Source organism: Anser cygnoides, chromosome 5 (assembly GCF_040182565.1).
Source record: "Anser cygnoides isolate HZ-2024a breed goose chromosome 5, Taihu_goose_T2T_genome, whole genome shotgun sequence".
Taxonomy (NCBI): Eukaryota; Metazoa; Chordata; class Aves; order Anseriformes; family Anatidae; genus Anser; species Anser cygnoides.
In genome coordinates, this window is record NC_089877.1 from 40161745 (window position 1) to 40175740 (window position 13996).

Here is a 13996-nt window from a genome sequence, read left to right on the forward strand (position 1 = left end):
TTATGAGGATATTCGTAGATATGAAGCGAGTAAGACAAGTAGTGCAAAAAATACTGATGAGATTTTGCAAGTTCCTCTTATCAGTAGGTAAGGTTGTCAAGCTTTCAACAAAATTTTACATATAATGAAAAATAATTTTTAAAATAATATTGCTTTCATAAAGTAATTCTAAAACACCAGGAAGAAAAAACACTAAGGGCTATATACTTTAATGAAAATATAATTTTATATATGAACAAGTCAGTAAAACTACACAGGCAAGATCTGGGCATGTGACTGAAAAGTGCTATATCACAATTTATCGCAGTAATACCACATTATCATACCCAACAGATACTTCTGTGGCAGGATTTTTTTGCTCTTCTTCCTTCAGCTTTTCTTGTTTCTCTTTCATTTTTAACTCTTGTTCTTTTAACCTTTCTTCTTTCCTCTTACGTATCCTAATAGTATAAAAACAGAAAATCAGTTGCGATCAATCTAGTATCTGATCTGGCTACATCTTTTTCCTTTATAATATCATCTAAAAATAACAGTAAATTGGAAAAGCACAATCCTAAGCACAATGAAATTTCACTGCTCTCTAGGGTCTCAAGAAACCAGTAGAGAATACAAACAGTTTTTTTATATGCCTTTTGCAACTGAAGATTAGTCTAATTTGTGTCAACAAGGTTTAGATTCCTGTATCCCAGTTCTACCTTGCTGCTGCTGCCTCTCGTTCTTTGCGATGCTGTTCTGCCTTTAATTCTCTGAACTCCTGTTTTGCCTGTCGTAATACATCAACAGAGTCCTCAATGAAATCTCTCGTGGAGACAAGAGTCAGAAGTTTCCCACAGAGGGCGTGAAGGATCTTCATCTTTTCTCCTAATAAAATTCAGACCAATGTTTACATTTCATTATGAAACTGATAAATAATCCTTACTCCTATACACTTCAGACAGAAGTATATAAAAACGCTCCCTCAAAGAAGTGAGTAGTCAGAAGTCAAACTCTTGTAGTATAATAGCTGCACTTGCAAAGAGGCTTTTCTTGAAATGGCAAAAATACCATCTTTGCTCAGAAATGTAAGTCTTAACTTTTATCAACTCCAATAGCATGGAAAAGAACTAAAATGCAATATTGCTTTACAACTAGAGATAAAAGGAACAGTAGATAATCATTTTTCTCCATTCACAAATAAACAAAACCCAAAATAGAATGGCAACAAAAAACAGGGGTTTGAATCAAACGCTCAGATGCTTCTATCACATAGAGCCCCTTATGACAAATAAAACTAACCTTTTTATAGGATTATAAAAAGGTTCTCAGACATAATGAGATGCTATCTATGCGATCGGCTGATCTGGTGAGACCTACGTGACCCCCAGAGATCCCTTCAGACCTAAAATATTCTATTACTTAGTTAACTTTGACCACTGTTGATCTGAAGTTACAAAAAAAGCTGATCACTTGACAAGCAGTCTAATCATCCCTAACATTTTGTCTTACCTGGCAACAAGTCATACACTGAGGTACTTGAAAGTTTCTTCAAGAGACCAGGATTACTTAATCGCAGCTCCATACAAGCATCATCAGTAGCATCAAACCCTCCTCGTTTCTGGTAGCGGTATTTTGCATTGGCTGATGTTACATCGGCACCTGATGCTAGAATGTGAAGTCTGAGAATCTCAGAAAGAGTGCAGCTATCAAGATCCAAGTTTTTCAAATTGCAGCCTATAGTTGAGAAGAATGAACAGTTATTTTACATAGACATTTAAATGTATACAAAAATAAAAATGTGCTTTAAAATACAGAGTAAAACAAGAACAGTAACAAAACAAGAAGTGAAACCCACACATACCCTGATGTAACTGGGGCCATGCAGCTGCCAAAGTTGCAACTGCAGACAGTGCAGATTTTGTGGGGTCTGCATCTTCATCCAAAGCCTCTGTTAAATCTTTAAGGAAATAAACACTTTATTCTAGGGCAAGTTAAAACTTGTACTGTGGAAGGGAGGAAAGCAAGCCATTTTTTAAAGTTGCAGACAAAGCGAAAAGAGGCCCGATATTTACAAAAGCATAAATATATTCAAAAATCAATTCAACATCCAAATTAGAAGTAACGTATCTTTAAACGCAACTAAAAACCCAACTAATAACTAAGGACATGCACCACATGCTACACACTATTCTCCCAGTAGTATATATGTAAGCTGCTAAAGCAACCACAATGCACGAGACATGCACAATGGCAATATAAAAGGCAATGAAGAAATGAAGCAGGAAACACACTTGAAAGCAAAAAAAAGCAAGATGCAAACACCTCCATTTTGTTCCTTCAAATGAACTGTTACTTACTTAAGTTTTAAGAAAGACCATCCAAGCCAATTAGACATTTTGATGCTGGTTATCACCATTCACTGTATATTTTTAATATGCAACTTATAGATAACCTCACTGTTCCGCACAAATATGATTACCAAGACTTTAAAAACAAACAACATTTCACCAAAAGAAGCAGCTGCAGTTAATAAGTAGCATCACATATTAGCAAACCAACAAGGAAAGCAGGGGAACTAGAAAGCAGAAACAGCAAAATTCCTGTCTTTTAGACAGAAATTTCCTTTGCACTTACAGGTATTTCTCCAGAGGGCTGGCAGATTTGTTTTCAGCGTTATATGCTGTTTCAACAATTTCACTTTATTCAGTAACTACTTAATGATTTGGACCTAAGTCACCAATTGACCAAAGAGCCACAAATCCAAACTAAGACCACATAAAAAGCAAGTCCACAACTGAGTCTTGAATGATGATTAATGTTGTTTGAAACCTGTTACCAAGACATCGCAAGATGAATCTCTCCATTTCTCCCTTCCACCTTACCCACCTTACAACACCGTTTTAGAAGGTACTATACACCCAAATCCTGCACCCATCATATTTTCTGTCATGGAAGCACTGCCTGCACAGAACTTAAGTGAGCAAACATTCATGCTGACTACTAACAGTTTGGTTAGCCAGAACTACAGAGGCGAAAACATCTTATTCTTTTACATGAAAGAAGCTTCTAAACAAGAATTACAAAAAATGCAAGTTCCAAGGTTTAAAGTAACAGTAGAAGATAGAGTGCCCTGCCCACAACTCTGTCAAACTAAAAATGACACTGCATGTTTTTGCAATTGCCAGCCCCATGTAGTAAAATCAAACAAGTTATATTGGATTTTCTTCTACTCATTCCTGTGAACAATATGGAATTTAATCAACTATTCTACGATTACCTCATAATTGAATCTTTTTGCTTAGATTGCCCAACTTGTGCTCCCAGTATAGTATTTAAAAGAAATTTATGTAATTACTATTGAATTTAGCAGTTGTAGTGCAAAATTCTTAACTCTGCATTTAATCTGTAACTTCACCCAAATAACAAGAGCTCTTCTTGAATACAGCATCCATGTCTTACATAAAGGTATTTTATAGATTGGACATAAGTACAAAAGTATTGCACAGTTTTCAAGGGAGGAATTAAAGGAATCATCAAATCAAACACGAAATGTTCGTATATTCCCACCTAACTCTAATGACATAAGACTAGCAGGAAGGATCTTGTCTTTTTTTTAGAGCTTCTCTTATTTTTTTTATTTATTTTTTTTTTTAACTATACACCAAGTTTGACAGTCCATGAACACAAGACCTACTGGACAACAGCAGTGTGGCAATAGCTGTCATCCCTTTCCACCAAGCACTGCATGAAACAAACGAATTGTGAAAAGCCTGAGACCTTAGATTCAAAACACAGAAGGTACATGCAGCAGTAACATATTGAATATTTTCCAGGGTCCCATTCTGGTGCTTCCTTCTACCTCCTCAACCATATTAACACATTGTTTGATAGACAGTCATCTTTGATATGTTTGATAGATAGGATGAGCGTAACGAAGAGTTAGGATCAGTTCCCCGATCCACAGCAAGGCTTTAAATAGCTGAACTAAAACAAGCAAGGGAGAAGCACCTTGCAAGGGCATAATCAGAAGAATAAGTCTGTATTATTGACAAACCCTTGGAAAGCACCCTGGGTAGCATCAATAGAGTACAACACTCTGCAGAATGAACCTTAGAGCATTCACAGACTACTGGCTGAATCACTGACCTGGCCCAACACAATACAGAAACAGCTTAAGGATGCAGACATAATGTTGTTTACTACATACATTTGGAATAAATTCTGTGCTTCCTTCTGATTAATGTTTATAGTATACTGAATTCCTGTAAAAACGTGTGCAACTTTCAGCCTTACCATGAAGCCTAAAGACAGAGTGACACTGGAAATCTACAAACCCGGTACTTCATCACTGTAACTTTACACTTGGATGTCTTGAAGGATGATGGATATTGAGATCTCCATTATACATGAAAAACTTCCCAGCACAAATAATTAGACACAGACATTTTTTTCCTAGGTAAAGACCTTTGAAAAGATTTAGGTAAATGACTCTTTTTCCTGACCCTCAGGAGAAACATCTAGCAGTGCTGAAGGAGGAACAGCAGGAGGACAAAGGTGAACACAAGTTTCCTTCACCTCCAAAGCGTAAGCAGTGCTGTTAAATGCTTATTATGCTTTGCTGGACACAACTGAAGTAATAATGAGCTTGCTTTTTCTGTATTTTCCCCAGCCCCCACCCTCCATGCCCAGTTCAAATCTTTAATTTCAGATAAGTGAAAAAACAAGACCATTTATATACAATATCCATGCATAATAAGATGAGGTTAAACAAGGAAATGACACAAATCATGCAGTTTAAAGTTAATTCAAGTGAAATTTCATTTTTTCAGCAGTAAAATTAAGGATCTGACCTTTGGTCTCAGCATCAGCTATTTGATCTTTGGCCACTTCTTCCTCCTCTTCGGCCATTGCCTGAAAGATGGCAGTCAGGAAGAAAAACAGCAATTCACATAGTGGGCCTTCAGTGTCATTTCCTACAAGAGCTTCCTCTAAAACTTCTGTGAATAAAGTTTAAGAAGCGTCACTTTTGCCACAAAGCTGGAAAACAATTACGTACTGAAGAATGTAAACATTTTTTTATCTTTCCTTCAGGTATGACAATTAAGCTACTTTTCCATAATTCACTGCAAATATTCCTAAGGCGATGCTGTCAGAAAAAGTGCTGACCGAACAAGGTTATTTTCTTAATATACAACTGCAAGAATGAAGTACCAGGAGACATTTATAATGAGTAGATTAACAGCTTCTAATTGAAATTAATTTTCTTTTTATAAACACTGCAGAAATTGACTGTAAGGAGAAAAACTGATTGATACGCATGTATAAGCACTGCTTTATCAAAGCTGCATGAACAGCTTTGTAGTAGTGGTATAAGGGTGCACCTAAAACAGTCAGTAGGAGAAAGGACACCACAGAATTGGGGCACTTGGCCACATAAATGACAACTTGCCTAAAGTCACTCCTTCAGGAAATTCATCTTGAAGATCAAAAAGTTCACCAAAAGCATATAAAAACTCCAAAACCATCAGAGCATCACCAAAGATCTCAGGAGGAAGTCTTGTCTTCACTGGCATCGGAACAGGAAGCTCCTGCAATCCAAAAGGAACAACTTAATATTGTATCTGGTTCCTGCAGAATACAGGTGATTAAAAACAGTCTGTGATTTTAAGGAATATATCTGTTGGACTTTTTTTTTTTTTGTTTGCTTACGTTTTACTGGAAATAGTTCTGCAAGACAACCTCTTACCATGGTAACATCTGTGTAACATTTGTAACAAAAAACAGAACAGCATGCAACTTGGACATAAATCTTTTGTAGATACGTAAGTTATTTAACTTCACAAACAAGTAATTTTTTTGTCATTGTTTAAAGGAACTCAAATCCACAAGTTAAAACAGTGTGTATAGAGATATTTCCTTTAAACGTGTAATATTCCATACGAGTTTGACTTTAAAGTTTTATGGAATTGTCCAGACAAGCAAAAATAAACATATTCTGAAAAAGCTACTCATCACTGCCTGCAAAGACAAGCTAACAAAAACCCAACACATACATATAAAACACACCCATCTAATACTAGGATACGCAAGGTCATGCCCAATGACTGCATGTTCTGGTATTCGTCTTTTTGCATCGGTAAGGCAGTTATGATACCTGAAGACATTTCAAAGGGAGCTGATAAAAGCATGTAACAGGACCACTTAACAGACACTACCAAGAACTCACAGACAGTGTCTAACTCTTTGACCTTCAAATTACTATCTTGATGCAACTTTTCAAGGTTTGTCTTCACATAATGGTTCTCAGTAGACAGAGAGAAACACTTTCCAGAAAGCATGACTTCCTTCCACAAAAGTAGTAGTTCACGAATATGAATGAGAACAATACTTGATATTACGCTTTCAGAAGAACACACCAAGCATTTCATCTATCTCCTGAGAAGGGTATTTTTTGAGAAGCAGTCTGTGGATAGAACTGTCTTATTGCTCCCTCAGCCAGGCTCATCTTTATATTCTTCTCAGTTTTCACTTGAAACAGCAGCACTGTTTTGCACAGCTTCCTCTCATTATGACAAACTCCTTCACTTTTTTTCAGTTTCTTCTTTTTCTATACACTAGCTAAGTTTTCACTCCTCTTCAAAGGCCTATTACAACTCAAACATATTCAATACGTTTCATATATTCATATGTTCTTCCCAACACATGCTATCATTTCAATTAATTTACTACTTTTCTACTATTACTTGTCCTCTTTGCTTCTATCATCTTTCCCTACATATCTCAAACTCATCCTTGTGTTTTTGACAATTTTGCCTCCTTTTGCTATCTCCTGCCAAAATTTATCATACAAAGTGTATGTAAACGTATAATAGCAGACAATCTTCTGTTATGTAGAACCACATTACTCTTGTTTAGAAGATTACCTTTGGGAGGTAAATTCTTTTTACTTTCTATAGGTTTCCAGTATTATCCAGAAAGATTCATTAAGCAAGCATATCTCTAGAGTTTAAATCAAGAGTGTACTACAGGTAGTAATGAACTAACATCCTTTTTCTTTTCCATCCAAAAATGTAGTTTCTTCATTACATAAGTCTTTAAGTAACTCAGGCTTACTTTAGGTGAACTCATGTTGCATAAATTTAAACAAAAAAAATATTAGGAATATATCTGTTCCATAATAAGACTAAGAACAGCCTATTAAGTTTTTCTGGAGTGTGAAAACGCAGGTACACACCGTCCTTGTAGCATCACCATTGGGAAACATATGACCACTGCTGATAACCATATCTACCTCTGTATAAAAGAATCCGGCTTGCAGACCCTAAGAGGTACGAGTTTGAGGTATTCCAAATTCAATCATACCTTAAGATCATCACATTCCATATCCTCTCTAGGCTTACTCCACTGTTTAAGGTATTCCACATATCTTCTTTTTTCTTCACGCAGCTTTTCTCTTTCCTGAAAAAAGTCAGAATTGTATTAACATACAGTTGGATCGCCCTACTACAATTTCTAGAACTACGCCATTTACTGTTTCAATCACACTGAAAAGTAAAATCAAACCGTATTTCATTAGAATGAAATAATCTATTCACTTATTTTGTATAAGATAACAAAATGTTTTAAAGTGAGCTTCAGTAATGCTTTGTTAAACTTTTTTCATTTGTTTGATATTAAAAGGAGGCCAACTGAAGGAAAAAGAACATCTAAAATAAGAGCATTCACGAATGTTGCCAAAAAAGACCATCAAAATATATACTGATGTGACTGTGGCAGAATGTAGTGGCAAAAACAATTTATTCACATTTAAAGTGACAGAAACTTATTTAGCAATTTCAATCCAAAGAGAAACCACGAGGAAATCCACGTCTAATATGCTGTGAATCTGACACAGTATGGTGTCTCTAAACTGAAGACAGCCATCAAATCAAACACTATCATGCAAAATTGAAAAAAATCAAAATATTTCTGAAGTATGTACAAAGTAACTTTCCCTAGTTTGTAACATTAGTTCACAAAAAAGTTTATCTAGAAATGCAGTTCCCTGGTATGTCTTACAAATATCCATTCTTCTAAAGCTGCATTTCTAGGAACTCAAAAACAGTTAATGGAAAATAACTAGAAGCAGATAGCAACTAAGAAACAAGTTAGAAAGCCATTATGCTGTTCCTATATGAAACATATACTGCAAATGCATTACTTTTTCCTTTTCGATTTTGAGTCTCTCTTTCTCTTCTTTCTTCTTCATCCTTTCTTCTTCGACAATCTTCTTTAATTCCTCTCTCTTTTTCTCCTTATCTTCTTTCTCTCTTTTCCTGGCTTCTATAGCATTTGCCTTCTCTCGTTTTAATCTAGCTTTTTCAAAAGCTATGCAGGAAAGAAAAGTTATTTACAAAGTGTTAATTTTATTTAGCTGTGCTTAAATAGACTGATCTTTTTATAATTACTACATGAAAAAGATATGGTTTTGAATTGTTTCTATGCAACCAGAAATTCAATCACTTGAAAGTTCTTTAGAGAATCAGAATTTCAGGGCTTAAGTATTATACATGTTTTACAAGGTTGTCATCACTGTAATAAAGTCAACCTTCTCTGTTCTTAATGAGTATACAGATGTTTATTACTTATTTTTTTCTATCAAAAAACAAAGATGATAGCAGATTCCAACTGCGTATAATTACAGCAGTGTATTTAATAATGTCTGCTTAATAAAACCATGTCATAAGTAGGAATGACATATAACCATGAAATACTTGTGATAATAAAACACTTTAAAGTGGTTTTTAAATATTTAATAGAGTTATTACTGAAAAGTCAATACATTTCAAATCTAGTTAGTACTTGAGTGTTTTTTGTGCCAGTTTTACTTCTGTTACACAGCTTAAGCTGAACTTCAGTTGTTAATAAATGTTATTGCCTGAGGAGATCCAGATTTTCTTGTAGCTGTCTGCAGGAAAACAGCAGGACACATACTTCCACTTTCTGTGGACAGACAATATCTGTAAACTGCCACAGGCTAACAAATAAAAAGGCATCAGCAGGCTTACCATTTTAATTGAATAAGCAAGATGGCTAGAATCACAAGTGAAGAAAATGAGAAAAAAGATTCTTACTTTAACGCAAAGAGTGTAACACCAGAAAAGTTTCCAATTCAGTTTTCCTGTGAAATTCTGAAAATAGGCTAGATCGTTTTTACAGCAAGGTGTGGGACCTAACAGTAGTGACTCTCACCCAGAAAATAAAAGCAATGATGCTCATTCCCTGCAGTCTTCTACATAAGAAGGTTGATTTTCCAAGGTACTTGGTATTTTGCTACACCTTTTCACATTAGTAAAGTGCTATAAGCAGCTCTTTTTGAGACTTTTTTTTAAGACTTCATGAATCTTACTAATTACCATTCCAATTAAGTATTATTTACAGGTAAAAATGTTTAGCTTAATATTCAGTTACATTAACAGTGCATTTGAAAGTGTATGTTTAAGCTTATTTTACAAACGGGATCATACTTTTCAAGAAACTGGTATAATGTTATACCTGTTTCAACAAGAAAAGATGCAGTTCTTAAAAAGAATAGTTTAGAGTCATGGGACAACAGTAAGCTGAAAATGAACACACACAAGTGTGACAACATGGTTTTTAAGATTTTTTTTTCCATTTGATTCCTTCATTATTTTGTGTCCCCAGCAAAGATCAAAAAGCTTTTTACCAAGTTTGAATATCAACCTGCTCAAGAGCTTTTTAGCCAGGTGGCAGAAAACATTAAGAGTACATTTAGATCTCCGTGCCAGGCAACTTATTACAAGACTGGTTGCTCTTTCATTGTTTGAAACCATATGTTCTAAGAGCTTTGGGTTCTAGCATGCAATCAGATAAATGTAAAATTAAGACAAAGCACATCTTAACTAGCCTTCCAGAAGCTGTAGTGAGTGCCACGCAAGAAAGGAAGCAGCCTTGATGGCGTTCCATTATGACCTTCTTCCATGCGGTCAGCTTCAGCACATAAAAAATAAATGCCAGTTGTGCAAAGATGTGAACAAAAGACTGCAGAACCCCTTAAACCCTAGCATCTTCATCTCCTCAGCAGGAAAGGCCCTGATCAGCCACATGCAGTTTTGCAGTTAGTCCAGTTAAAAGCAAATATTGGACTACATAATTTCCCGAGGTCCCTTCCATATTAAAACATTGTATGGCAGTGGAAATAAAAGACAAACCACAAGTTCACTGGACTGTCCACAGATGAAAGCCTTATGAAGGAAAATTGTGCTTATAATTCAAAAGACCATCTCTTTGTTTGGGCAAGGAGACGTTCTTTACCATGTCTCCACAAGAAGACATGCCAGTTTACCTAGTTAAACCCACAGAACAGCTATGTGCGTCCTCTTATTGCATTTGAAACCAAATTTAAATAGATCAGAAACACATCAAAATTAAGCCAAGAAATACTTCTAAAGTGATTTGTGCTCTTTGAATTAGAACAGTGTTGGTAGTTTTTCTATTTACAGATCTTCCTCAAATCACGTATCAGTTTGCGTTAAAAGCCTGTGCTTTGATACATATTCAGCAGATAAAATCTGGATTCTGAAGATATGTATAAACTTCTGCAAAACTTTATTTTGCTCCTTACTTCTCTAAGATAGAGACCAACATAGCTGGACTGCAAGCCTCATCCCCTTCCACAGTTTAGTCAAATAAATAGACTCAGGGAACAATTCTAACCACTGAGGTACCCCTTGCAATATAACTGCGGCAGTACATTCTTATTACTTTCTCCCCTTGAAAGGTGCAATCCAGAAATACTCTAATTATGGCCAGCTCTCAGACCTGCAAGAACAGGTTCTACCAGTCACAAGACTAAACCTCAACTTACCCATGGCTTGCATATCTTCTTTTTGCCTTTGGAATCTCGTCTTTTCCTTTGTTACTTTATTTTTGTTTCCTTGGGGATTTTGTTTAGCTGGAATATTGTCCTCCTGATAGAGGGTTGGGAGGGGGGAGTGGGAAGAAAGAACATAACATATACAGTGAAATGGCCTACAACAAATATTCCCATTTTTTCCATCTACTCTCTAAAACAAAACTGTAACCATTTCTCAAATACACCGACTATTCAGAGATCCTGTCTTGTAATGGAAAAAGAAAACTTTCATCCATCTTTCTTTTTAAATAAAAAGATTAGAGCATTAAGCTTTGATGTGTTTAATTACAATTTCGTCAGTTGCCTGTATCTGAGAGTATGAATTCTGTTTTTTAGCAGATAATTTATTAATCATTCCCAGAAGGGACAGGTACTCCATATGCCTTCACAACACACTGAAAAGCTAATTTATTGGTGGGATTGCAGAAGTAAGCATGACAAGAATGAGAAGATAAATACAAAGTTTGATCTCTCTCACAAGGTTAAATACAAAGCAAGCTACTTCAATAACAATTACGCAATATTTCCCAATTTATCCTCAAAAAAAAACAGTGTCAATCTTGAATTCCAACTGTTCTGAAAGTTCACAAAGAAAATGGAAAAACTGAAGTCTACACTGATTTGTCTTGATCTGAAGTTTAAAATTTTGTGGTATTACTTACATGACTAATGGACGCCCTCTTTGGAGGTCTCCCTCGCCGTCTGCTTGCAGGACTGAAGATAAATGTGGGTGGATCATCAGGAAAGAAGTAAGAGAAATGTTGTTCTGCTAGATTATATTTTGCAATTGATGTTGCCTTAGTAAGAGAGATGAAAACAGATATTCACTGTGAGATTGTTACCTTTTCATAAATATAATTAATGAATCATTCATTCAGAAGGACTGTAAAAGTAACTAGATTCACAAGTGGTTATCTTAGCATAAGAAATAAAACCCTGCAATAGTATAAATGTAGAGTTAATCCATCAAGAGGATAATAATGTAACAAGCACACATTTGAAAAACAGAATTTGACCTAATTTGAGACTTAGTTCAGTCTACAATAAAATATTTCCAAAGATAAAAGCATCACAACAGAATAATATTATCGTACTGTGTCAAAACTGAAACGGTTAGTTTTACGTGACTCAGAAATACTAGCTGCATACCTTGATGAATGTAAACAGACTAAGTAAAAAAAATACATTATTTAATTTTTTTATATTTTTTTTTAACGTAGGTAAGAGCTGCCATTTTTATTCAGGATCTTTTCTAAACTGGCAATTAATGAAGATCTTAGAGAACTAACTTCTGCCTGGTGTACAGGAAACTACCATCTTGTTTACAAGCAAAAGTTAACAAAAACCCATTTCTAGAAAAAAATACAGTATTCTTCATTTTGGAAAAATACTAACAATGTATTATACTTATAATAGGTTAAATTCAATGTAGTTTAAAAACTGAGTAACACGTAGAGAAGTGCAAGAAAGGACAAAAGATTAAGGTCAATATTCTATCGCATAAGTCATTCCATCTTATTTACCTTAGTTTTAATGACTCCATCATGTGGTTCACAGTGTTGTTTCAGAAAAAGTTTAAGTCTATCACGAGAAAAGAGATGTTTCCTCCGGCTGTTTTAGGAAATAGAGTTAATATTATCAACTAACAGTGCAATCATTGTTTAAATGAAGCTGACAACATGTGCAAGAACTGATGTAACTGATCACATCATTAAGCTTTTCGCCATTTTCTTCATTATAAACTACACCCTTACTATTTATGCATATTTAAGTACAAATATGCATCCATAATTTCTGTTTTGAAAATCCTAGTATGTCCTCCGTCTTACACATACACACACTTCCACAGCCTATTCAACCTCATTAGACCCTCTACAAACATTCCATACAATCAGTGGCATTTATAATATCAAAATAAAAGGAAAATCCCATTGCCTTAGATGAGAGTACAAAACAAAGATTAAGAAAAAAAGAGCACAAATGCAGTATTCACAACTCACAAATGACAAGGTAAGGCACAAAAGTCTCAAGCCAGCAAATGTGAGAGGTGAATTCTCAGTTTGGTCAAACTGTATAACTCCCCTCTACAGGGAAAGTGGGCACTCTAAATGCTTCCTGGAATGTCAGGGAATCTGTACTACTTCATAGAAAAGAGAAAACCAACCAGGAGTTGCTGAGTTTATAGAAACCATCTGGCTGGAAGTACCCTGTTACCATAAAGTTCAGCAAGTGCTTAAGCGCACAGAAGAATATAGATGATACCTGAACAAGGACTAATTACATCAAGTGACTTGCCCATTACACAGGAATAATTTATGAAAAAAATAATCCTGATTTACGCCGGAATAAAATTACTTGAAATCCCTGATATTTTTTTCAGAGCATCCAGATTACAGAGTTTTAATGCACAATCTATTCTTAAAAAAACGTAACACTTTTGTTTCCAACAAAGTTCAACAAAAAGTTATGTTATTTTTAAAAGGTCTTTACAGCTTTCTATTTTATAATAGTAAAACAGTCTGATAATGCCACCTTCAACACTTCAAACCAGTATCATTGTAACACAAAAAGATTTCACAATGCCAATATTTAATAAATGTTACACAATAGAATTCTCAAACTTTTTCACCTCCTTCAGTCACACCAGTAGGGACAGGTAACATTAGCAATAGCGGGTCTCATCCTTATGCCAGTGAAAGCACAGATTTGAAAAGAATTGGTTTATGCATTAAAACTAGTAAAGCTTGGAACCCTTAACACAGAAATCTCGTGAAACACAGTAGTTTGTTCCAGTGTCTCTAATTAATAATTCTAATGTATTATCATAGAATGCCATTTTACATCAAAAACGTCTTCTCAGTGATACAACTCACATAGTTGTTGTAGAGAACCATTTTAACTTTCATATACTAATTTTTACCTCAGCTGAGATGCTTTAACAATAACAGATTCATACAGTTCTTTTTTAATAGGCTGGACTTTGTATTTGAACAAAGAAGGATCAATTATGGCTTTCTTCTTCCTACAAAATGTTAAAGAAAAGTTAAGTTAGTTACAATCACAAAATATTCATTTTTATTCTACATGTTATATGTATTTGTACAC

The 13996-nt window shown here is 34.9% G+C and overlaps 1 protein-coding gene across 3 annotated transcripts in view; it reads right to left on the reverse strand.

Annotated features, from left to right (window-relative positions):
* The window catches only part of BAZ1A (bromodomain adjacent to zinc finger domain 1A), a 61450-nt gene that overhangs the window by 23004 nt on the left and 24450 nt on the right, over positions 1-13996 (reverse strand). For 2 of the 3 annotated variants that reach the window (XM_048059739.2, XM_048059740.2), the window contains 12 exons: positions 13812-13913; positions 12415-12502; positions 11554-11688; positions 10844-10946; positions 8177-8343; positions 7339-7434; positions 5426-5564; positions 4827-4973; positions 1838-1933; positions 1486-1710; positions 696-861; positions 327-440 (listed from right to left, as the gene is read on the reverse strand). In XM_048059739.2, the coding sequence (XP_047915696.1) occupies positions 327-440; positions 696-861; positions 1486-1710; positions 1838-1933; positions 4827-4973; positions 5426-5564; positions 7339-7434; positions 8177-8343; positions 10844-10946; positions 11554-11688; positions 12415-12502; positions 13812-13913 (1578 nt within the window). The remainder of the gene's footprint in view (positions 1-326; positions 441-695; positions 862-1485; positions 1711-1837; positions 1934-4826; positions 4974-5425; positions 5565-7338; positions 7435-8176; positions 8344-10843; positions 10947-11553; positions 11689-12414; positions 12503-13811; positions 13914-13996) is intronic. The other variant, XM_066997998.1, reaches the window with a different exon arrangement.